At 34.9% G+C, this 27,592-nt stretch overlaps 1 protein-coding gene and 1 pseudogene across 1 annotated transcript in view; one reads left to right on the top strand and one right to left on the bottom strand.

Annotated features, from left to right (window-relative positions):
- ASCC3 (activating signal cointegrator 1 complex subunit 3) overlaps window positions 1-27,592 on the top strand; it is a 392,325-nt gene that overhangs the window by 352,169 nt on the left and 12,564 nt on the right. The window contains exon 37 of the mRNA XM_025383070.1: window positions 7,310-7,534. Coding sequence (XP_025238855.1) covers window positions 7,310-7,534 — 225 coding nt within the window. The remainder of the gene's footprint in view (window positions 1-7,309; window positions 7,535-27,592) is intronic.
- LOC112622971 lies at window positions 16,446-17,287 on the bottom strand (annotated as a pseudogene).

Genomic DNA, 27,592 nt, shown 5'->3' with positions numbered 1-27,592 from the left:
TTCAGCTTTGTGATAATTATAAATAAACTTGTTAAATTTTTCTGGACAATGCCAGGATTCAGATTTTTTTAAAACAAGTAAATTTCTTATTGACGGCAATGGTGTTTTTGCATTTTTATCATACAGTAGATTCCGTCCATTCACTGTATTTTTCTGAGTTGTCCTACGTGCAAGTATGTTTTTAATGTTGTCTGTCTTGTGTGCTGTTCCTGTAAGTTTGCTATTAAAATACATAAACTATAAAAAAAAAAAAAATCATGCAGTGCTAGCTCTTCAGCGTTGGTCTTTTTATCCTGAGTGCGTTTGGCTATTCTAGGTCCTTTACATTTCCATATGAATTTTAGAATCAACTTGTCAATTTCTAACACACACAAAATAGGGCCTGCTACAGCTTCAATTGAAATTGTATTAAATCTGTAGATCAATTTAGGAGAATTAAGGTATAACTCTTCATTTAGTTAGATCTTCTTTATTTTTTCTTAGCAGTGTTTTTGTTGTGTTTTGTTTTCAGTGTCCAGGTTTTTATATTTTTATGAGATTCATCTCTAAGTGTACTTCATATATATGATGTTATCATGAATTCCTTTTTTATTTCTGATTGTTGGTTGCAAATATACAGAAAAATACAATCAATTTTTGTATGTTAATCTTGTATCCTACACACTTGCCAAACTTATTTTGTAGATATCATTGGACTTTCTACATTGATGGCCATGTCATCTGCAAATAAAGATAGTTGTACTTCTTCCTTTCCAGTCTAGATGCCTTTATTTCTTATTCTTGCCTGATTGCACTGGCTGGAACCTGTGGTACAATGTTGAATAGAAATAGTAAGAGCAGGCCAGACATGGTGGTTCGCATATGTAATCCCAGCGCTTTGGGAGGCTAAGGCAGGAGGTTGCTTGAGGCAAGGAGTTTGAGGTCGCCTCGGCAGCATAATAAGATCCCAAGTCTACAAAAAAGATCTTTTTTTAATTAACCAGGCATGGTGGTGCATGCCTACTCTGGAGGCTAAGGTGGGAGGATAATGAGCCCAGGAGTTTGAGGCTACAGTGAGCTATGATTGTGCCACTACACTTCAGCCTGGGCAACAGAGTGAGGCCCTATTTAAAGAGAAGATTTAGTAGTAGTGGTGAAAGCAGAAATTCCTGTTTTGTTCCTGATCTTAGGGGAGAAACATTCAGTCTGTCACTATTAAATGTTAGCCATAGATTTCTCAGAAGTGCCATTTATGGCCAGCGCTGTGGCTCACGCCTGTAATCCCAGCACTTTGGGAGGCTGAGGCTCATAGATCACAAGGTCAAGAGATCGAGACCATCCTGGCTAACACGGTGAAACCCTGTCTCTACTAAAAATAAAAAAATTAGCCAGGTGTGCTGGCATGTGCCTGTAATCCCAGCTACTTGAGAGGCTGAGGCAAGAGAATTGCTTGAACCCGGGAAGTGAAGCTTGCAATGAGCTGAGATGGTGCCACTGCACTCCAGCCTGGGCGACAGAGCAAGACTCCATCTCAAAAAAAAATGAAAAAAAAAAAAGAAGTGCCATTTATGAGGTTGAGAAAGTAACCTTCTTTAGTTTGCTGAGAGTTTTTGTTAAGCATGGATGTTGAACTTTGTCCGATTTTTTTTTCTGTATGACTGAGATGATAATGTTTTTCTTTTAAAGTTTATTTATAAGATGAATTATATTTATTGATGTTTGAGTGTTTAACCAATCCTGCATCCCCAGAATAAACTTCATTTGGTCAAGATGTATTATTCTATTTATATATTGTTAAATTTGCTAAAATTTTGTTTAGAATTTTTACATTTATGAGAGATATTTTGTGGTTTTCTTATCCTTTAATGTTATTGTCTTGTTTGGGCATACGGACAGAACTGGTGCCATCAAATTAGTTGGGAAATATTTCTTTCTCTTTGATGTTCCAGGAAAGTTCTTACAGAATTGGTTTTAATTCTTTCTTAAATGTTTGATAGAATTCACCAGGGAAGCTATCAGGGCATGGAGTTTTCTGTGTCAGAAGATTTTTACTACAAATTGAATTTCTTTAATACATGTAAGGATTTTCAGGTTATTTCTTCTTGAGTTTTCTATTTCTTCTTAATGTTTTGTGTCTTTCAAGCAGTTTATCTATTTCATCTTAGTTTTCATAGGTAAAGGCATAAAGCTGTTCATATTATTTTTTAATTATTATTTTAATATCTGTAAAATCTGCAGTTATGTCACCCCTCTTATACCTGATACTGATGTATGTTTTCTCTCCTTTTTCCCTGATCTGTTTGCTAGAGGAGTATCAGTGTTGTTGATCTTAAAGAACCAGCTTTTGGTCTCATTTGTTTTCTCTATTGTATTTGTTTCCTATTTCAATGATTTTCACTTTAATTTTCATTCTTTCCTTTCTTTTGCTTATTTGGACTTAATTTACTGTTCTTTTTCTAGTTTTTTAAGGTGGAAACAAAAGTCACTTATTTGAGACCTTTCTTCAATTCTAATATAGATGTTTAGTTTTATAAATCCGTCCTAAGTACTGTTCCAGTGATGTCCCACAAAATCTGAGACATTATGTTTTTATTTTCATTCATGAATGTGCAAAATACTTTCTCATTTCCTGTTTTATTTTTTCTTTCAATCATGAGTTAGAGGTGTACTACTTAGTTTCTAAATATTTGGGATTTTCCAGAGATCTGTCTTTGGTTTCTCATTTAATTTTCTTGCAGTCAAAGTATCACTTAAAATTTGTTTTTATGGCCCGCTAATATGATCTCAGTAAATAGTCTCTGTGTTCTTGAGAATAAATATATTCTACTGTTGTTGGGTTGTGTGTTTTATAAATGTCAATCAAGTCAGCTTAGTTTACAGTGTTGTTCAATTCTATATTCTTGCTGATTTTTTCGACTTGTTTTAGTGATTTTTGAAAGATAGGTATTGATATCTTCAGCAATACTGTTTTTTTTTTTCTATTTCTCCATGTACTTCTACACTTTTTTTTTCATGGATTTTGAAGCTGTTATTCAGAACATAAATGTTTCAGATTGTTATGTCCTTGTGATTGACTCCTTTAGGGTTATGACGTTACCATCTTTATCCATGATGATAATCTTTGCTCTGAAATCTACTTTGTCTGAAATTAATATAGCCACTCTGCCTTTCTTTGAACTACTGTTAGCATAGTATATCTTTTTCTATTCCTTTACTTTTAACATATTTGTCTGTCTATACATTAATATGTACATATCTACACATATACATGTATTTATACATGTATATTAGTGTGTGTTTGGTAGTAAGCAAACATATATAGTTGGCCCTCTGTGTCTATGGGTTCTGCATTCATAGATTCAATCAATTGCAGATCGAAAATATTCATAAACCAAAAAACGGCTGCATTTGTACTGAACATGTATAGACTTTTCTTTGTTGTCGTTATTCCCCAGACGATACAATATAACAACTATGTACATAGCATTTACATTGTATTAGGTATTATAAGTAATCTAGAGATGATTTAAAGTATACAGGAGGATATGTGTAAGTTATATGCAAATATTACACATTTTATATAAGAGACTTGGATATCTGGATTTAAGTATCTGCAGGGGGTCCTGGAACCAATCCTCCATGGATACCAAGGGACAACTCTAGTTGGGTCATGCTTTATTATGTAGATAATGTCTGACTTCAAATGGAGTTGTTTAGACCATTTACATTTAATGTGACTGTTGATATGCTTAGGTTTAAGTATATAATCATATTTGTTTTCCAGAGATTGTTGTTGATTTCTAATTTAATTTCATTATGACATGAAAACATACTTCACATGCTCTGTGTGAAGTATGTTCTTTACATTTTTGTTCTTTATTTTTACCTTCATGTGGATTAATTATTTATTTTTAAAACATTTTTTATAGATTCAGGGTGGTACCTGTGCAGGTGTGTTACATGGATGTATTGTGTGGTGGAGTTTAGGTTTCTATTGTACCCATCACCCAAGTAGTGAGCATTGTACCCAATAAGTAATTTTTCAATTCTTATCTCGCTCCCACTCTTCTTCCTTTTGGAGTCCCCAGTGTCTATTAATTCTGCGTGTATGTGTGTCCATGTATACCCATTGTCTAGCTCCCACTTATATGTGAGAACATGTGGGATTACATGTTCTCCAGCTCCATTCATATTGCTGCAGAAGACATAATTTCATTCTTCTTATGGCTGCATAGTATTCCATGGCGCATACCACATTTTCTCTATTCAGTTATCCATTGATGGACACTTGGGTTTATTCCATAACATTGCTATTGTGAATAGTACTACAATAAACATACAAGTACAGATACCTTTTTGATACAATGATTTTTTTTCCTTTGGAGCTGCCCAGTCAAGGGGTAGTTAGTTCCGTTTTTAGTTCTTGGAGAGTAGATTAGTTACTTCTTATCCTCTATGATGAGTTACTAACTGTAACTCTTGCATTTTACTATTTTAGTGATTGCTTTAGGATTTATGGTGTACATTTTTAACATCACAGTTTATCTTCAAATGATACTATAAGACGTCATGTATCATAAGAGAACCTCAGAATATTACACCTCTGTTTCTCCCCTACCAGAAATTATGCTATTGTGTCATATATCTTACTTTTGCATGTATTGTAAACTCCATAATGTGTATTTATTATTTTTGTTTAAACAATCATTTTGTATTCAGTGATATTAAAATAGTAATAACAAATTATTACATATTTATCCATGAAATTACCACTTTTAGTGCTCTTCATTTCTTTGTGTAGATCCATATTTTCGCTGGTATAATTTGTCTTCTGCCTGAACAATGACTTTAACATTAAGCGCATCAGCTGAATTATTTCAGTTTTTGTATGTTTGAAAATTCTTCACTTCTGAAATATTTATTTTCGCTGAATTTTAGCATTCTAGATTGACAGTTGTTTTTCTTTTCCTTTTTTTATTTATTCAGTTTTGGGTTTTGTTTTTTTTTTTTTTTTTTGATGGACTCTTGCTCTGTCTCCAGAGTGCAGTGCAGTGACACCATCTTGGCTCACCGCAACCTCTGCCTCCCCGCAACCTCTGCCTCCCAAGTTCAAGTGATTCTCCTGCCTCGGCCTCCTGAGTGGCTGGGACTACAGGCGCTCGCGACCATGCCCAGCTAATTTTTGTAATTTTAGTAGAGATGGGGTTTCACCGTGTTGGCCAGGATGGTCTCAATCTCGACCTCATGATCCGCGGACCTCAGCCTCCCAAAGTGCAGGGATTACAGGCATGAGCCACCGCACCCGGCCCGACAGTTGTTATTCTTACAGTAAATTAAAGATGTTGCTTCACTGTTGCCTTATGGCATTATTTCTGATGAGCACCTTGCTTTCTTATCTTCCTTCCACTGTAAATAACATAGTGTTTCCTCTGGCTGCTTTTCATATTTTCCATTTATTACTGATTTTGAGCAATTCAGTAGTGATTAATTATGGTTGTATAGTTTTCAGTTTTCTTTGAGATTTGTTGAATTTCTTGAATCTATAGATTTATAGTTTATATCAAATTAGAACTTTTCCAGTGACTATTTCTTCAAATTTTTTTCTGCCTTTCCTTCCACACTGTGCATTGGGCCACTTGAAGTTGTCTCACAACTCATTGATGTTGTGTTGATTTTTTTAATTCTTTTTTCTGTTTGTATTTCATTTTTAATGGTTTCTATTAATGTCTTAAAGTTTATGAATTTCTTCTTCAATATGTATTCTTCCATTAATAAAATTCATAAAAAACAAAATGTCTGAGATGAAAAATCTCATCTCCAGAAATTTTCATCTCTAGAAATTTGAATTGAGTAGTTGTCAGTAACTTTTTAAATATGTAAAATACAGTTGCAACAACTGTTTTCTTTGTCTACTAATTCTAAGATCTATGTCACTCCTAAGTTTTCATTGACTGATTATTCTCCTTGTTATAGATCCTCTTTTCCTGCTTTTTTGCATAGTTGATAATCTTTAATTGGATGCCATACATTGTGAATTTCACCTTCTTGAGTACTATATTTTTTGTATTCCTATAAATCTTCTTGAGCTCTGTTCTGGAATGCAGTTAATTTACTTGGAAGCTGTTTGATCATTTTAGGTGTTGCTTTTTTAATTTGCTTGGCAGGCTAGAGTAATATTTGTCCTAGAGCTAATTACTCTCCAATACTTAGGCAAGGCTGTCTTCATCACCTCAATACAGGAAGTCCTCTAGATGTACCTGGATTTCCTCTCACTACACCACAGTATGGTAACTCTCTATGCAGTAAGCTGAGGCAATGCTAAGGCTCACCTGGTTTGTTTTCTATGTATCAGGGATCATTGTCTTTCATAGTTTTATGTTCAGCATCTTGAAGACCACTGTTTCATAGGTTTTGTCTTTTTTTTTTTTTTTGGAGGAAGGGGCAGTTGCAGTAGGAGGGTAAATCCAGCCCCTGTTTGAATATTAACATATCCAATTAATGCTATGTCTGATGTAGGATTCATATCAACATCCATGGACAATCTCAAATAACTACATATTTGGAAAATATTATTTTTGTTTCACAACAAACACTAATAAATAGATCAGTCTATTTTTTAACACAACAGTTCTAGTTTCGCTTGTAGTTTCAATTGGCACTTATTGACTGATATCATGCAGACTACTTTTCACTACTGTACCCTAAAAATCTAAGATGGAAAATCAAAACATTCCAGAACAATCTGACTCTGTGTGTGATCTAATTGGTTACAATAAATAGTAAGTTAATTCTGCTCTTTACCCTTTTCTCATCTTGCCAGTCTTGTCCTTGCCCCTTTCTCCAGCCCAGTCTTATTTCTTCCATTCATTCAGAAGATCTTAAATTAAACATCACTTTTTCAGAAAGCTGTCCCTTGCCCTCTAAAATAAGAAGGTCCCCCAAACTGAATTTTCATTCAACACTCTGTACTTTTACCGTATCATAACATTTATTACACTTTATAGAATTTTTTTATCTACCTTCCCTGATGAACTCTCAATTTCTGGTTCACTGCTGTGGCCCCAGTGTCATGCATAGTGTGTGATGACTAGTAAATACTCTATTATTTTTGTTGACTGTAAATACAAAGGAACATTCATGAATTTCACATAGATTGTACCTAACTCACTATCACTAATACATTGCTTATGATAGTATTGAACAAGCAAAATTCTAAGGGATATAGTTATTGTATGATTTTTCTGAGCCATGTTTTAAATGTCAGTAGAACTAAGAAGTACATTAATTATACTTTGATCCAACCATGTGGGGCTTTTTTTTTTTTTTTCAGGATGCAGAAGAGTATACAGATTTACCCGTGAGACACAATGAAGATCATATGAATAGTGAACTGGCAAAATGTCTTCCCATTGAATTAAATCCTCATTCATTTGACAGCCCTCACACCAAAGCACATCTCCTACTACAGGCACATCTCAGCCGAGCCATGCTACCCTGCCCAGATTATGACACTGATACCAAAACAGTCTTGGACCAAGCTCTCAGAGTATGTCAGGTATGAAAGTCACTTCTAATATCTATGTGTGTTTTCTCCCATCATTCCTGCCCTCTTTTTGCTAGTTTTAGGATAAAATGTACTTGCATTTAACAACTTTATGGTATCATTGTTGAGAAACAACTGGTTGATCATACCGAGAATTTCCAAAGTAAAAACAAATATAAATGAAATAAGATGACAGTTTTAGTCACCCATTCTACTAAAACATATTGAAGGCAAACTATGTGCCAGATACTTTTCTAGGCCCTGAGCATATAATAATGAACAAGACAGAAGAGTCCCTTCTATTATGGACTTTCACTCAAGTTGGGGAAGACTGACAATTTAGAATATAAATTAATAGGTAATAGCTGGCATTTTTAAATAACTGCTTTAAAAAAATAAAGAATGGTAAAATAAATAAAGAGAAAGATGGAGGGTAATGTTTTGTACTGTTTTTTAATATGGTATTCAGGAACTATCTCACTGGTAAGGTAACATTTAACTAAAAATGAAAGAAGAGAGTAAACCATAGGGTCTCTGCAGGTGTGTATTCAAACACTAAGAAAGTTTTCATGTAGGAAGTTACTTGGTATATTCAAGGAATATCCAGGAGGCTTATTGTAAAAAAGGTCGAAAGAGATGGTTAAAACAATAAAAAAAAAATTAGTGAGAAGTATGGCAGTTTTTACATTTTGCAAGTATCTTTAATATCCAACTTATATCTTCTTTTACAATCAACATAAAATGTCTATTGCAATAGGATGTGTTAGTTGAAGTATATGAAAAAAAATCCAGCCTAGAGGGGTAAACAGTTTAAAAAGAGAAGAGTATTTTTATAGCCTTTTCAGATAATTGTGGGTATTCTTCTTTAATGCTACACTAGAACCTGACAAGCGATATTTCTTGAAGGTTAGTTGCAATGTGGAATCTGAAACCATATTAATTACCTTTTTATACCTTAAGTGCTCTAGTGCTAGACAATAAAATGATGGTGGTTTGATCAGGTTAGTAATGGGTGAGGTTGATGAAAATTGGTCAGATACTAAATATTTTTCTAAGGAGAACTAACAGACTCTTCTAATGAATTGAACAAGGGTTTTTAAGGAAGCAAGGAACCAAAGATGATTTCAAGGCTTTTCTCCATAGCAACTAGAAGCATGGAGCTAACATTACTGGGAGATGATTGTCAGAGGAGCTGGTTTTGGTGGGGGAAGAATACCTAAAGGATTGTGATTATAAAGGATTTTGATTTTCTACTTTATACCTTTTTTGGACGTGTTTTTAAACTTTTTTTTTCATAAAAACCCATTTTTAAAATTTTCAAAAGATTTAAGATCTTTAAAGGTAGAGTAAGTTAGTCTATATAAATATGTATACAAGAATATACATTATGAAATGATTTGCAAAGTTAAGGCTTGGAAATAACCTAAGTATCTCTCAGGTTATTAGAATACTACAAAATATTACAATTCCATTTATGAACTCTACATTTGTGTAGAATGTCCATATCTATATATGAATATATACCCAGAGAGGAGATCCAGAATGGTGTCCACCAAAAGTTTAACAGTAGCCGTATCTGGGTAGCAGGAATTCGGGTGATTTTTAATTTCTTCTTTATGCTGTTCTTAAATGTTTGAATGTTTTAAAATTAACCTCAAGTGTTTTTATTATCAAAAATAACAATTTTATTGTTTTAGAAACTAGAAGTACTATAAAAAGAGAGAGTAAGCTCAAGTTATCAAAAATTGGAAGGGAAGTAAGGCTATAATAAACATATAACATGTTTTTACACTCTTTTGTAACTAACACATGGTTTACTTATTGAGGAAGGTGATTTGCTACTGCTTATTAGTCACACTTCACAAAGGTTAAAGGTCCTAAAGTTTTAGCTGTTGCCCTGGATACTCATTTATGTTTCCTATAACTTCCTTTCCTCTCTCAAACACTGACTTGTTAATGAACTCTGGGGTCAGAAAGAGTTGAAGAGAAATGGCAAGATAAATTAAGTTTTTATATTTACAGATATTTTGATTGTACGTTATAATTTTTGTATGTAGATTACTTCTAAAACCTATATTGTGTGATCAGTTCATTGATTCTTTTTTAGCACTCAGTCAATAATGATTCAAAAACTAGATAATAATCTAGGAAATTTCTTAAAGGAGTCTGTTTCTAAATTTACTTTTAAGGAAAAGGATTCAGCCAGATACTTTTTAGCCTCTATTAGATATTTTTATATACAGTATATATATTTATATAGTATATATATCTATATATATCTTATATACAGTGTCTGGGATAATATTTATATTCCTTAAATATGGTTGATCCTTCTAAATAGCATCTAAAGAGAAATCATTTTCTCTTTAATTACAAAAATAGTACACTTCATTGTAGATAATTTGGAAAAGCAGCATACTAAAATTAAAGTCATTCATAGTAATTATACCTTCACTCACATGAATATGAGGCTCTTTTCTTTTTTTCAATGAATTTTTAATTTTTTTTAAATTAGACTTTTGTTTTGAAATAATCTCAAGCTTACAAGTATTTGCAAAATACTACAATGAAATTTTCTTATACCTGTTACCCAACCTCCCCAAAAGTTAACATCTTAACTCAGTGTTGGTCCAGTCCTATTAACAAATCTACAGACCTATTCAAATTTTGTCAGTATGAATTTTATCCCAATAATTGCCCTTTCTCTCTCTGTACCATGATCCAATTCAGGATCCCAGATTGCATTTAGTTGTCATGTCGCCTTAGCCTTCTTGTCTTTCTTGGCACTTGTGAAGAGTACCAGGCAGTTATTTTATGGAATTATCCCACAGTTTGGATTTGCCTGTTATGATTACATTTAAGTTTGTGGTATTCTTTGTCAAGAATATGGCAGCAGTGATGGTTTGTCCTCTTAGTGTATCGTATCAGGAGGCTTATGACAGATGTGTGTGGCAATGATATTGACTTTATACAATTGAGGTGATGTTTGCCAGCCTTCTTCACTAGTTACTTTATTTTTGTAATTAATAAATATACTTTGGAAAATAACTTTGAGATTATATAAATATTCTGTTTCTTGTCATAGTTTTTAACATTATTTGCAGCATCCATTTGTGATATTTGCCCAGAACAATTACTATTGTGAATTTCTATTTTAATGATTCTTGGAATTATACGATAAGGAAGAACTTCCCTTCTTCCCCATTTATTTACTTTATTCAGTTATTTATTTATATAAGCATAGACTCACCGCACTGTTTCTTGAATACTACCTTGCATTCTGGCATCTTGTGCTGTCACCCCATCACCCCAGCCTTGGAATCAGCCATTTTTTTTTTTATAAGAACCTTGGTTCCTTTTATTAGAGATGGTTGTAGAAACTAAAATCTGGACTGAGCATAGTAGTTCATACCTTTAATCTCAGCACTTTGGGAGGCCAAGACCCCATCTCCACAAAAATAAAATTAAAAATTAGCTAGGTGTGGTGGTGGACGGTAGGGGGTGCCAAGGTGAGAGAATTGCTTGAACCCAGGAGGTCAAGGCTGCAATGAGCCATGATCAAGCCACTGTGCTCCAGCCTGGGTGACAGAGCAAGACCCTGTCTCAAAAATAGAAAATCTGGGTGCTTTCTGCATTCCACTGCTACTTGGGGGTCTTTGCTTCTAGGCCCTCTCTGTGTACAAAACAAGGAAATGTAAGTATGTATACACAGACATTTATATTTATTTGCGTGCCCATTTACCTCTCATGGACATGTGTATGTGTGTGTAAAAACATCTATATTTATCATTCTTATACCTTGTATTTCAATCTAAGACCAAAGGGTTCACTTAGTCTTCCTCCTTTTTTATTAATAACTCCTCTTTCTACCTGTAAGGTGTCACAGTATTGTTAATAAAGATATATTTATTTAGCTCCTCAATCCTAGAATATTCAGTGGTGTAGTTTTAGAATTACCAACCCTTTCTCTTGCAAAAAGCAGATACTAACTAAAATGCAGCAGTTGTGTACAGTTCTTTTTTTTCTTTGGAGACTTTTTCTTGGTAAATTTACACATACACACATTCACTTTTTTCTTATAGAAATATCTTATGTTATTTTATAAATGCCTAATAATTTATAGCATTAAACATTGTTCTCAAGAATAATTTCTAATGGCTATGCTATATTCCCTCATATAAAATTTCATAATTTATTTAGTGAGTTATCTGTTATTAGACATTTGTGTTTGCAGTTTTCCTCTATTTTAAGTTAAAAGCATTAGTTTTGACCATCTTAAATGTTTGACTTGGCTTGTTGGAAGCCACCTGGAAGGAAGCTGCATTGTAAAGAGATGAAAACCAGCTTCTGCTGGGTGCCATGGCTCATGCCTATAATCCCAGCACTTTGAGAAGCCAAGGCAGGTGGATCACGAGTTTAGGAGTTCAAGACCAGCCTGACCAAGATGGTGAAATCCCACCTCTACTAAAAATACAAAAATTAGCCAGGGGTGGTGGCGGGTGCCTGTAATCCCAGCTACTCGGGAGGCTGAGGCTGAGAACTGCTTGAACCCAGGAGGCAGAGGTTGCAGTGAGCCAAGATCACGCTGCTGCACTCTAGCCTGGGTGACAGAGCGAGACTCCATCTCAAAAATAAAAGCTCATATTCTGAATCCTCTCACTCTTGGAATTTCTCTACAAAATTGTATGAAAGTAAACAAGCCATTAAGAGGAAAGAATATTAGAGTTGCCAGTGGGAAACTTGGAGAGAATGACTGATTGGCAGTTCTAATTCTGTACCCTGTTGTTTTCATTTGATACGCGGGTACTATTGGCCTTAGAAAGTATGGGTTCAAGCAGTTCGCAGCTCTGCTGGCTGATTGAAAATTATACTACCGCTCTCATGGGACATCAGCATGATCTTGTGAACTGTGGATGGGAATCTGCCACCAGTTCTGACTGTAAATTCTCCTCTGCTGCCATTTTAGTATAAGGCCATAGGCAAGTCACTTAACCTTTGGTGTCTGAGTAAAGCTAACACCTTAGAAGAGTGGTGCTTTAGTTAATGTTTATAAAGTAAACAACAATTTCAGGACTCGGAAATAGGTCTTAGTATCTTCATTCTTAGTAGTTCTTTTATTTCCTTGCTTTATCATAGTAACTTAACTATTCCCTTTATTTCATAGAAGCCTACCTTTTATTTGCACCATCATCCAGGTTATGAAAACTCTGTAGTCTTGACTACTCGTGTTCTAGTAGTCTTTCACAAAAGAAAAACGTAGTTGTAGTAGAATTATTCCTCCTGGCTTGAAGTCAGAGTCTACAATACAGCCTGCCTTTGCTTCTCCTATCCCATTTCAAATTATGTATCAAGGGCATTTGTGTCATTTTTTGGTTTGAGATATTTTTGTCATGGTTCCTTTTAATATTTTACTGTTACTAGCATTTCCTTTGCTATCCCCCTTAACAAAAATAAATGTTAAAATTACTATACATATCTCAATTTTTAAAATCTGTTTAGAATATTCTAATTTGTAAATTGCATAATTATGGAATTGACTGTCCTTGCCCTTTACCTTTAAAATCCTCTTCTTGATCATATTAACTATAAAATGTATTTGTAAAATGTAGTAAGTGATATGACAGCCTTTCTGTGCTGGATATACCAAAGAAAAGCTTCATGTTAGCTCTTATGGAAAAATTAAAAGTAAAAAGTATCAAAAATATAAGTGAGTTGCCTAAATTTTCAAATTTGGTGACAAAACCAGAACTAATGATAAATGTCTAGTGTTTTGAGTACCTCTCTGCCTTTTTTGTGTGTTTTTTGTTTCGTTGGTTGGTTTTGATTTTTGATTTTTGGTTTTTGCCTGGGTAACAGGATCTTGCTCTGTCTCCCAGGCTGGAGTGCAGTGACACCATCTTGGCTCACTGCACCCTTGACTTCTGGGCTCAATGGATTCTCCCACCTCAGCCTCCTGAGTAGCTGGGACTACACGTGCAAGCCACCGCGCCTGGCTAATTTTTTTGTATTTTTTGTAGAGATAGAGTTTTGCCATGTTGCCCAGTCTTGTCTCAAACTCCTGGGATTACAGGCGTGAGCTACCACACCTAGCCCTGACACTGTTTTTTAATCAAAGAACAAAGCAGTTGGTTTTTAGAGAAGTTAAATAGCTCTGCTAAAGGTGATTTGTTGAGGCAATTTGTGCTGAAACCAAATGGAGATTCCAGGACTTTTATTCTTGCTCTGATATCTCTGATCCTTTCTAAGAAGCGCCACCAGTCTACAAATTAAAAAATAATCTTCATTTAAATGAAAAACATCTAAATACAATACTAAGCCAAATAGTATAAGAATATGTGTTTATATCTCAGTCACTCTCACTACTTCCTATATATGGTATGTACTTCAAAACTTCCCAGTAATTGAACTTTCATATGTGTTATGCCAAAAGAGAAACCATGGCTTATGGAGCCTGAACTCAGTGATCTGAGAAGCAGAGGGCTGTGTGTTTCCAAGTTTAGTTGTGCTGTCAGTTTACTGAGTTAATTTGGGAAAGTTTTTTTTCAGAAGTCATAGAGGCTAGATTTGCCCTTCAGCTCATGTTATCAAGCCTGCAGCCTACATTTTAACAGATCAAAACACTTGTGTGTATTTTAAGATTTATTTTAGATCAAAACACTTGTAGGTATTTTAAGATTTATTTTAAAGAACTTTAGCAGCAATATTCTTTTTTTTTCAGCCCTAGTAAAAGTTTTGTTTAATTCTAAGATGCCATTATAGTGAACAACCTTAACTTTAATACTCCATAACTATATTCAAAGCTTTTATGTGTTTTTGTTTATAATTATACAGTAATTATAAATGTTTAGTACTAACCTGATGACAAACACTATTCTGTTGAAAAGGTTTTGCATTTAAAAAGAAAAATATGTGAAATCCAAGGCACTAGGCCATGAACCAGTATCAGACTTTTAAAGAAAACACTTTATATTGAAAAAAAAATAAACAAAAAACAGCTAATGGGATCTTATTTCAAAACACAGCATATGTGAATTAATCAGTCTGAAAACAATAACCATAACTTAAAATCTTCAAGACAGGAAACAAAACAGTACATATACATATATAGACATATATATGTTTTAAAAATTTTGTATAATTAAAATTCCTCTTTATATTTACAAAAATGAAATCAGGTAATACTGAAAGCAGCAAGGTTCTTCTTTTTCCTTTTGCTTTTAATAACCAATTCCAGTAGCCTGAATATAAATTTTCAAATTTTTCTTTTGGTAAAACTATATTATTGAATTAAAGTTATGATTGGAATATTAATATGTCTATAAGAAAAGCTTTCTAGTCTATTTCAAAATCATGTAAATGAAAAGCAGTTTTAATATGTCATTGTTTCTTAAAATAATTTCCATATTTGCATAAAATATACGGCTATTGTGAAGTACATTCCTTTGTTAATATCAACCCTAGACCTTAGAGAGTGCCTGGATATACCAAGCAGAATCTATTCTTATCAGAAGACCATAATCATCTAACATTTGAAGTATTACATTTCTAGCCTGCCTTACGGAAATGTTTAGAAAGCAAAGAACCCTTCTTTGAGTGTAAGTGAACAGAGAAATGACCATTTTCAGCATAAAAGCAGCTCATGGGTCTTGTAATAAAATATACATATATACACACACACACACACACACACACACACAAAATAGCATTCTGCTTTGATGAGAAAACTGAGCTAATCTGAATGAAACAAAAACAGAAAACAGACTAGAAGCCAGATTGGTATTTTGCATCGTGTATGCTTGTTTGAAAATCTTTGCTCCTGAAGTAAATATTTGGCAACCATAGTGATTAGCAGTTAAAGCTATTTCAACAAAATAAGAAGTCATCAAAAATGGACTATTTGTCTGAAAGAGCAGTACCTATATTATAAAGATTGAACTTCATGGCTCATCACAACCATTTTCAAAATTTAACTCCTACTGTCTTCTTATAAATTAAGAGAATTTCATTTGTGTTCCATAGTGCAATGACAAAAAAAAAGAGTAAAAACAAAACAAAAAATAAACCCTCATGCCTAAATTTAGAATATTGTGTTGTGTAGCAATCTAAAACATTCTAAACAAATTAAATAGTTTAACTTATGTGACAGGCAGATAAGCATTTCAAAAGCATAATGAAGTCCAATTATGTAGTGCATAATGTAGACAGGAGTAGAATCTTACATTATGCAGACATTTTCTAAATAAAATCTCCCCGTAGGACAACTATATATAAACATGGGTAAGGTAAGCTCAGACTAGTTCTGTGAACCTTTTGAAATCAAGAGTCTGAAACACAATACATTTTTCAGGTAGGCACCAAGTTATCCTAAAATTTTTTCATGTTGGTTATTCTGACATTGTTTTTTCATCAGATACTCTAGTCACATCAACAACTTATGTGATTTGCCAGGAAAAAAAAAAAATTCTCCCCAAACCAAAATACCATTCTAGATCCAGTATACTTAAATATATCACCCTTATTGGAAGTGCTGTTAGCATAGTCTTTGCAACTAGCCCAAAGCATATATTTAAGCAGTTCTTATACATTGTTTTGTGATGTTCATATGTTTAATTCTTATGCCACCTGTTTTCTAATGAAGACAGCATTGTGCTTTATGTGAGAATGGAAACCTCAAAATAATCACCATAAAGCTTCTAGGACTTATGTGAGAATAAAGTAGGATGGTCCACGGATATAAGATGAAATCCACAGTGTTGGAATTATAAGTGTTTCGAGCATCCCAGACTAGAAGACAAGCCCAAACCACCATTAGAAGAATGAAATACAATATGGTTCAAGATGTATCCTTAAAGTTTTGTCCCAACCCTCAGTCTGAATTGTGAGAATTGATCTTTAGTTCAGTCCAGCCAGCAGAAATTGACTGTGCAATTTTCTGTTGTATTTATTGTACAGACTATGTACATTCTAGAAGGTTCCTTTAGTGCTACACTCTTGTACTTTTTGTCCCAGCAATTTGAGGGCATGCAAATTCCACAAAGTCATCAATAAGAACAGGCCATGCTCCTTCTTTATCATAATTAGACACGTGATCTGCAATCACTGTAGTGAAGTCTAAAAGAAGATTCCAAGTGTCTTTTGGTATTGATCGTTTATGATGTTCCAACAAAAATTTATTCCATAAGTCTAAGAATTTAAATCTTCTATTAAGCACTAAGTTCCAGTAGACAATGGCCATTTCTAGATCTACTCCTTTTTGTCCTGGATTCTTTGCAAAATTAAAAGTAACCTGGTAAAAGTCCTTAAATCGTCCTGGTTCTTTCAATTCTTGTTCCGTCTTGGGTATCTGGGCCTTTAGTTTTTCTATGCTGTCACATCCTACTTCTGCCATGCCATCCATGAACTCCTGTTTGGAGAACTCACACTGTGTTGCTGCTCTGAATTTCCATGCAATAATCAACACACTAATGCTGGCTGGATTGAGTGCCAGGCCATCACAGAACTGCTATATACCATCTATTCCAATTTTATTCTCATGTTGAGGATCTTTGTATCTATTGTACAGTTGTTCTAACTTCTTCCTGCCCAGCGATCCTTTTACACTCTCTTGTATATAAAGTTCAGGATTTTGGAAAAAATTATCTGTTATAACATCAAACTTCCAGTCATTTTGAGATAGACAACTTACTGAGGTTCTTTTCACTAAATTGTGTGAAGATCATAAACTGACGAACTTTATCTTTCTGTGATGATTTCAACTTGTTCATGTTGGTGTCTTCCAAGGCTCTCCCCTCCTCCTCTGGCTCTGCAGCAAATAAGCAGCAATATCCTTAAAGACTACAAGAAAAATGATGTTAATTTGTGAAAGGAAAACACATCACACATACACATGCACATAGAGAACTGTGACAGTGTACACTGATTAGAAAGATTTCTAAAAACCTATGCTTGCAAATTTAAATTGGAATTAATGTATGTTAAATACCAAATTATACCAGAATATCTGGAGAACTGTACACCATCCCTGTACCTCCTACCAAAAAAGAAAAAAATAATAACTATTTAATGATGGGCCATAAGGCAAACATCATGACAGTGGTGGTAATGATGAACATTTATTGAGGGCTTTCTTTGTATCAGGCCCTGTTTGTTGTACTTGTTTTGCATGTAATTGACCCATTTTCTACAATAGTCTAGTGAAGCAGTACAGTATTCTCATTATTTAAGATGAAGACTAAGTAACTTTCCCAAAATCACATCAGAAGGCAAAAACAGCCTACAACACAGGTTGGATATACCATAAAAATGTATTTCACTGTGTTCCCTTTGTCCTATATTGATGGACTTTAAAATTGTACACACGATCTAGTGAGAATTTATTTTAAAATTTGAGAACTTCACAGACATTTCTACATTTTTTAACCAAGAATTCCCATTAGACCATGAATAATATTTTTAATCCCTGTTTTTCAATGTATACTTAAATCACCTCCTTTTAATTACTCTGGTTCCCTTTTCAACAGTCTGCCTATAATTACTTTAACCAGTTTCTTAGAGGGACTTGTTAATATGATTGAATATTTGTAACTGCTTTATTGTATCACTCTACAGTACCCAGTTGGTAGTGTTTGCCTTTTTTGTATCAACTGCTTATGCGTCTTCTCAAGTTTTTATATTATGCTATATAAACTAATGAATTAACCATTTGTTTCCTCACATTCTCCCATAAAGCTACAATAATTGAAAATCATGAGAGAAAGATCAGATTGTTGATCCATAGGGAGAAGGAAGAATAACATCATAATTATAAGATAGCCCTATAATAAAAGGCAAATGCACACTAGAATAATTTCTGCGTAGGTGTACTACAATAAACACATATACATACACACATATACACACACACACACACAAACACACACGCACACACATTTTATGTTCCTCTGTCATTTTAAGGTTTGCCTCCTTAGGTTAGCTTTTTGGCTTCTTTCACCGTCTAACCACCAACACCACCACCACTGATGGGGCCACCTGGATAGCAAGCTTTGTCCATCTACTGGTTCTTCTTGAAAACTTCAAGCTTCTAGAAGTAATAGGCAATCTTAGAGGTACCTTGCCTCAAGATAGCAGATATCTCCTCTTTACTATTGAGGAAGAATGTAAAGATCTGTCTTCCAAGGTAAATGTTAGTATAGATTGAATTCATACTCCATTGCCCTAGTGGAAGTAGCCAGCACAGCTGCTTTGAAAGTATTATGGGTGATTCAGTGTGCCTGAAAGGAAGACCTTTAAGGAGCTACGTTCCGGTGGATACGTTTCCATTGTTTTATATAGTCTTGGCTCTAACTTTAATACGGGAGCTTTCATTTTTTATTATTTTCCTTAACACCCAAGTATTTTTTTTCTTTTAATGAAAGCAAGTTTATTAAGAAATAAAAGGAATAAAAGAATGACTACTCCATAGGAATGAGCAGACAAGTCTTTTTGATCTACCGAGTTTCCAGTTTTTCTTCTCTTTTGCATGTGAGATACTATGTAGACTCCAATTAATATCACAATGTTCTAATAGGCTTTATCAATTGTCATATGTGCTAGCCAAAAAAAAATAACTTTAATCAACTGCATAAATAACAGGAAGAAGTATATGAATTGTATGGGTATACCTTTCTTCATTTAGACAACCTTCCTATATTTGCAAAAACAAATCTTTACAAGCTTATTGGTGGGATTGTTGTTTAGCCTAAACTTCAGAACAGTGATTTGACCTCTTAATCTCTGTAACAACTTCTGATAAGCTAAAAGCATATTACATTTCACATAGCTAGTATTATATTTTTCCTATAATTCACAGATATTCTGAAAATGCGTTTTATCTTCAATCTATTTTTTAAAGTATATTGGCAGATAATCTTAAGATATGTATGAGCCAAGTGCAGTAGCTCACACCAGTGATCCCAACAAGGGGAGGCTGAGGCAGGAGGATCACTTGAGGCCAGGAATTTGAGAACAGCCTGGGCAACAACAAAGTAAGACCCCATAGCTACAAAAAATAAAAAAAAAATCAGTTGGGCATAGTGGCACTCACCTGTAGTCCCAGCTACTTAGGAGGCTAAGGCAGGGGGATCATCGGAGCCCAGGAGTTTGAGGCTGTGGTGAGCCATGATTCATGCTGCTGTACTCCAGCATGGGTGACAGAGTGAGATGTCATCAAAAAAAAAAAAAAAAAAAAAAAAGATGTGTGTGTATATTTATGGATACACACAGTAGAGTATGAGAATAGGAAAGAATAAGGGAAGAAAAAGAAGATATAGCGATGTGGGTATTTTTCATTAAAAATTATTTTAAGTGAAAGGTATTATGACTGTAAGCTGGTTCTATATTTTCATTAACAAATGATTCTCATTTGTAGTAGATGAAAAAGCACAGGAATATTTTATGATGCCAGGAGGTAGAATTGCCATGGAACAGAGTGTTTACATATAGATGCACTAAGCACAGACTCATTGTGTTGGTGATGTATTAAAGAATGTCAGTGTCATTTAAACAAATGAGTTTTAGAATTATGGAGTTTAAATACATTTAGCAATGAAAATAGTCCAGGTATTGCTGAGCTTAACGATAGAAGTACTTGATCAAACCCTTAATGCAATACTTGTATGAAATGTTTTGATATAGCAAATGGTAGATAAAGTCTTTTGTGTATTTTTGTAGAATCTTTTCAGATTTTTAAATGCTTATAATTAGACCAAGAAAACATTCTCTTTAAATAGATAGTACTGCACAAGAAGCTTCAGAAAGCTTCTAATCATTTTGAGAAAAAGATGGGTAGATTAGGCCGGGTGGGTGGCTCACGCTTGTAATCCCAGCACTTTGGAAGGCCAACACGGGCGGATCACGAGGTCAGGAGATCGAGACCATCCTGGCTAACATGCTGCAACCCCGTCTGTACTAAAAATACAAAAAAATTAGCTGGGTGTGGTGGTGGGCGCCTGTAGTCCCAGCTACTTGGGAGAATGAGGCAGGAGAATGGCGTGAACCCGGGAGGCGGAGCTTGCAGTGAGCCGAGATCCAGTCACTGCACTCCAGCCTGGGCGACAGAGCGAGACTCCGTCTCAAAAAAGAAAAAAAAAAAGATGGGTAGATTATAAGTAAGTAATTTGTGGATATGTTTCAAGGAACTATGAGCATTAATACCATAAGCATATATTTGGGGTCTTTTGTATCATCTAAAGTATGCTGGAAACTTATCAACTATAATGACACTGTTAAGGTGACTTGAGTACAATGCTTGGGATATATAGATCTCTATATCATAGGCAAATCAATATTTCACTTTTTTCTTTTTAGTTCTTTTACAGGAAAGATTGGAAAAAGATTTTTTGTTTGTAGAGTCTTATGATGTTTTTAAGATTTTCTGCCAAATTTGAATTATCTATAAACAAATGTAGTTTATTTATTGTAAATATCAATGTGACTTTATCAAATTCATAGAGATGAGGGTGAAGTCTAAGTTCAGGCCGCATTCCTGGCCAGACTGCCAGGAGTTCATATTCTGCCATAAAAACCTGATGAAGCTATATTAATGGATGACTATTTAAAAACAAATAATTCTAAATGAACTTAATCCTGAATGGTTATTATTCCAAATGTAAAGGACCACATAATGGTGCAGAATCCTAGTCCTAGATGATCAAAGCTATATTTTATCTCCACAGTAGAACACCCAAAACACCACCTAAAACAAAGCACCATTCTCCACTAGGGAAGTGATACAGAGCTGATGCATTTAGCTTTCCCAAAACTAACACAAATGTGTGGATTTTGAGGTGTTAAACACCTTTACTTACTCTTGTGGATTTATAGCCAATCTCCCTTCAAGGACTATAATATAATTTGGAAGGCTGTTTTCCCCCTGGGTGACTTTACCTGTAAGCTTTTGTATAACAATTTGGTGGTGGTTTATTGATGATATGATGCTATTATGAAGGATCCTTCTACCCCTTGCTCCTCTTCTCATACCCACATAACAACCCTTTTCCCGGTTGGGGCTGTAGGAAATGAGTAATGCTTAACCCATTTGTGTGATCAATTCACTTAAGCAGCTACTGTGAAATGTTAATCACAACTTTAATTTGTACTGCATTAGCATTTTGATTAACTTGTAGGCTTGCTAGCACACTTGAAGCACTTTTACTCATAGTTACAGCTCGGAAATGACTTTTTGATTAATTAAGTTTGTTAGACAGCAGCTGAGCTTCCTGAATGCTAACCTTCTGGGGGTAAAAGTTCAGGAGAAAGTTACTATGAACAACTGTTGCTATTGAAAAAGATTCTTATAAATGTACTTATAGCATTTTAATTATTGACAAAATATTGTATCATTACTTGCAACTGACCTGAACCTTTAAAGGAGTATACTTTTCTGTCAAGAAAGCTTTTTCGGGTTTTCCCATCATTGTAAAGCTTCTGGGAGCTCTTGAACTAAATAGTGCATTTTCTAGCAGATGTCTAACAACTAATGTTTTAACAAACTGCCTAGGATCAATTTCCACAATTTTTTAAAATAAACTTTTTGTTTGAGAATAGTTTTATATTTCCAGAAAAGCTGCAAAGATAATATAGAGTTCCCATACAAAATAGAACCTATTTTCCCCTAGTATTGACATCTTAAATATATTGGTAAGGTACATTTGTAACAATTGACAAGCCAATTTTGGCAAATAATTATTAACTAAAGTCTATGCTTATTCAGAATTCTTTAATTTTTACCTAATATCCTTTTTCTTTTTAAAATTTTTTTCTTGAAAATTTATTTCTTGTACTTACTTTGAGGGTACATATAATATTTTGATACAGGTATACAATGTGTAATGTTACCTAATGCCCTTAGTTCTATTCTAGAATCTCATTGTGGATATCCCTTTAAATTCAGTAGTCATTTCTCAGGCTCCTCTTGGCTCTGACAGTTTCTCAGACTTTCCTGTTTTTGATGATCTTTCCATAGTGTTTTGCATTCTTGTGATACTTTATACATAACAACTTCGTTTTTATAAATTAATATAATTTTTCTCATTTTGGCGTAAATAAATCTCTTTCTTTTAAACTCTGATGACAATATATCATCCCCATGTCATTTAATTTGAACAGACATTTATCACTTCAACCTTTGTCATGATCTTATTTTCTCTTTTTTTTTTTTTTTTTTTTGAGACAGGGTCTCACTCTATCACCCAAGCTGGTGTATAGTAGCTTCAACCTCCTGGGCTCCAGCGATCCTTCCACCTCAGACTCCAAGTAACTAGGACCTCAGGCACATACCACCACACCCAGCAATTTTTTTTTTTTAATGGGATCTCACTCTTTCCCAAGCTGGTCTTGAACTCCTGGGTTTAAGTGATTGTCCTGCCTTGGCCTCCCAAAGTGCTGGGATTACAGGCGTGAGCCACTCTTCCTGGCAGTGATCTTATTTTCATACATTTATTGTAATCCTTCTGCTAACACTAGATACATTAAGATGATCACAAGAGATATGGGGAAAAGGAGGATAGGTTTCTTGAGGAGGAAGGATAAAGGGAGAGGACAGAGTGTGAGTCTAAAGAATACTAAGAAGGGGAGAGAAGCTGGAGCAATCCGTCCACCTCCATGCATACACCCTATAGCCACAGAGACTTGAGGACACTAAGGATTAAATTGACAGATTTCTTAAACTGAAGTTTGGATTTTAGGGGAAATTTTTAAATAATAAGCCTTAGAGTTAGATTTTATTATCCACCTTTTAACTTACCTCTTTATGTACATTTAATGATGTAGATTTTCTTTTAGTAGCCTAGGTCAGTGATGCTATTTCCTTGCAATGAAACTGACTTAATTTTATCACAGTGCTCAATGTTCCTATTTTACTTTTGGATTATTTAAATCCAGAATTCAGTTGTGTTTCAAAAGATAAGTGCCTGAAGATCAAATGTTAAGATGTAGTTATAACTAAATGTTAGGTTAAAATTAATTTTAAAATTTTAGAGTTTCAAAAAATATGTTGATAAAATTTACCCACGGAGACAATAATCAATTAATACATGATAATTTTGTCTGGAGTTCGCATTTTTCTGCTATGTGGGAAACGAGGTCAGATGTCAGCCACCTCAGATTCTTTTTGAAGCAAAACAGAATATGCAGAAATCAGCACACTTAGTAGAATACAGTGTAATGAGCACATGTATGAAACTGGAAAACCAAAATCAAGCCTTAACTTCATCACTTGTTTACCAGCATGATTACATAGTCACTAAACTTCTTTAGGCTTAAGTTCCCCTTTCTGTGAAGGGGGATAGTATTAATGCCTGCCTCATAGTTAGTATTGTTGAGTATTAGGTGAGAGCCATTAGTGAAAATGTTGTATAATCTGTGCAGTACTATACAGGTATTTTCATCACACCATATTGCATACTCTCTACACTGTCTGACTTTGTATAATTCACTGGAGCTTTTTACAATAAATTCATGGGATTTACTTGATATGAAATATAGAAGATATGTTGTCAAGCTTAAAATGTTAACTTTTTAAAGTATAATCTGCAACTTTGGAAGATAAGAAGAAAAGTGTCTATAGGTTTGGATAAATCTATTCTTTGCAGAAATTCTTACACAAATATAAAAATGTGGTTGAATTTAAATGCTAAGACCAAACCTGTTATGCTTAGGAAATTCTTAAAATTGATTCGAAATAGATGTTGAGGACATACGGTGTATCTAAGTCATAAAGGATACCTTTGGCTTCAGGAACCCCACACCTTTAAAAATTTCCTTACAGAGACTGCCCATTTTCTAAACTCTAGAGGGGACCAGCAGAAGCCCCTCTTTTCTGTGAGTTCTTGCCCACATACCCTGGAAGCAGATAATTTATCTTCCTTTGAACCCAGAAGGGTCTTTTCTCTGTACAGCTTATTTCCTGCTTAGTATATGCTACCCCTAACCTCAAGGATATTACAGGGTTTTGCTTTTTGTTTGTTTTTGTTGTTATTGTTTTATTTTGTTCTACCCTTGTATAAAACCAGGTACTTCAGAAGTTCTTAACTTTTCCGTATAAAGATGAGGTCTAAGATGTGTTTAGTATGTCTATTTTTGAATTTTGCCTCTCTCTTTCTCTCCATCCCCAACTCCCATTTCTCTCTCTCCCTCTTTCTTCTCTTTCCCTCTCTTACCCTCTCACTCAGATACAGGCAGGCACACACATCACCTTCATTGTAACATTCAACTTAGAAACTCCTGAATTGGCTGATTCTTCTTACTTCCCCAGAATAAAAGTTCTCCAACCATTTCTTTCTTCTCAGACTCCTGCTTCTATCCATGTTTTGTTTTACTTTCAGTGTCCATAAGATTATTTTCTCACCTGTCTTCTAAACTCTAGATCTCTTTCCTCCTTCCCCAAACACCAGTTCCTAGTCTTCAGCTCCATCATAGTGGGCTCAACAGATGACCCTTTTATAACATCATAATTACATGCATCCCATATTCCTAACTGTTATAGCTGAACTACTTTAATCATTAACTCATTGATATCACTTGGTATCAAGAAGGTAGTGATTAAAGTAGGCCAAGGATTGTGGTCTCTCTGACCACAGCATCTTTATCAATCAGTTTGACTGAACATTTCTGTTATTCTGATCTGGAATCTCTTATTCCCTTCCTGATTCCTCAGTTTAGTCCTCAGTTCCCTCTGTTTATGACTTCACTTGCTACTCTAAACAGCATTGACACCAGAGTTGGCCATTTCAACAGTAATGTCACTGGTACCCTAATGTTTCTCACCTCCCTAGGTAACTATCGACATTTGAATTCTCAACTTTCACATCTAAGTTATGCATACTTAATTATTGCTGGAAACAATCACAGAACACTGCTAATTGTTTCTACTACAAAGTCATGCTGTTGAAACTCACAGCTGCTCTAGTTTTTATTCACATCTTGAATTCTCTCCAGTGCTCCTTTATGGTACTTCCTCCCAGCAAGAGACATCGCCTCCAACTTACAGAGATGATTGAGACTCTCTAATATAAGTGCTATCAATTTCCCTTCTCTTCACCTCCGAGCTTCTCTCTCTTCATTCACTCTCTGTGAGTGAGGTCTCCAGGGACCAGCAGAAGCCCCTCTCTTCTGTGAGTTCTTGCCCACATACCCTGGAAGCAGATAATTTATCTTCCTCTGACCCCAAAAGGGTCTTTTCTCTGTACAGCTTATTTCCTGCTTAGTATATGCTACCCCTAACCTCAAGGATATTACATTCCACCTGGAAAAATAGAAAGTAAGCTCTGTAAAAACAAATAACTATATAATATGGGCATATTGGCATTTTATTATTGAAAAATTAAAGCTTACAGAAGACAGAAACCATTAAAAAGCACCTAATCAAACTCCTTGATTTATCAGATGAGGAAAATGAATACTAGTAGTTAAGTGATTTGTCCAAGGTCTTACAGCTAATTTAAAGGCACAATACTCTAAACTCTCAGGCTAAACCTTTTTCTAGTATACCACACTCTCTCTTCAACCAGTATCATGTATTCATGAATCATACTACTGATTACACTTCATCCAGACTTCTTATTTGCTTACATTCTGTCTTGTCAGGAAAACTTCACAAAGTTTCAATTTATCTAGTGTGCACATTCCTCATAGAACCTTTAATTCTAATTTAGTGCCCCATTCGAAGTCTACACACCCTCCTCCTCCTCGTGAGATTCATAAGCAATATACTATATTGGTTAAAGCAAGCCCTTTCGAGTCAGGTTCCCCAGAACTGGAGTCAGCTGTACCCATTTACCAGAGCTATGCAACCTTAGGCAGTGTCTTCATCTGAAAAATGGTTTAAATTCAAAAACTTACATTAAATGGTTAACAGAGTGTTTGACAAATAGTAGATGCTTAACCAACGTCCATCCTAATCACAACTCTTTCAGCAGTGCCTGTGAGACTCCTTTAGCTGCCCTCCCCCTCCCTTTCCAGGTGTCATCTCCAGGTAAACCCCACTCTGCTTCCCCTATCTCTGCTCCATGCATGCTCATTTTAATTATTTTGGCTCTGCGCACTTTGTGCCCAGGATTTCTAAGTCCACAGCTCTAGCCCATGTACTTTCTCCAGAGCTCATTTTCACCTGAACTTCTTAGCTTCATAGTAGCACCTCACTTAAAATGTGTTCAAAATTAAATTCATCACCTCCTCTCCAGCTCACCTCTCTTCAATAAATGGCAACCCTATTGTTTTTGCTAACTAAAATAAGGTTTTAGTTGTGGTATAATTTTATAAGTGGATACAGTGCTTGAAATCACATTTCCATTCTTCCAGGGCTGGTGATGACAAAGAATTCCAAATCAACAATTAACTGAAATTGATTCCAACTTAGTAGAAGAAAGTCTCACACAGAGTCAGCCCCCATTCATGTTTCCCCAACATTCAGAATCATCCTAGCTTTGTCTGATAGATAGAGTGCCAAGTAGAAAGTGGATAAGAGGTAAAGGGGGATTAAGTATTTGCCTGATATTAATGCTAAGCTGCTAATGAATGTCAAGGATTATTTATCCTCCTTGTACTAAAACAACCTTTTATTGTTTAGATCGCTGAGTATTAGATCCCTGTAAAGGACTTTGGGGGTTACTTGGGAAACTCAGGCACACTTGCCAGTTGTTACCAAAACCATCCCCAGTCTGGGGAGGAGCATATACCTATCAATCCTTATCTGCCAGGAAAACTGCTGTGAAAGGTAGTGAGACACAAGGAACTCATCCTAAGCTCAGTCATATGAAGAGTATCAATGCAAGCTACCAGGACTCTCAAATCCACTTACCTGGACCATCCCTTGGCCTTAGCACCTATCAGGTTTGGATCTCTGAATAGTCACATGGGCTTGCCCACTCTAACTGAATACCAGGCTCACATCCTCCAGTTTGGCCTAAGCTGCAGGATCTATCTTTGGCCTTGTTCCCTGCCATCTTGTACAACAGTATCCCCTTATCCTTAGAACGTAGTTCCAAGACCCCCAGTGGATGCCTAAAACCATGGATAGTACAGAACCTGATTACC

Source organism: Theropithecus gelada, chromosome 4, assembly GCF_003255815.1.
Source record: "Theropithecus gelada isolate Dixy chromosome 4, Tgel_1.0, whole genome shotgun sequence".
NCBI lineage: Eukaryota > Metazoa > Chordata > Mammalia > Primates > Cercopithecidae > Theropithecus > Theropithecus gelada.
Note: the sequence above shows the minus strand (reverse complement) of the source record. Positions and strands in the feature narration are given on the sequence as shown.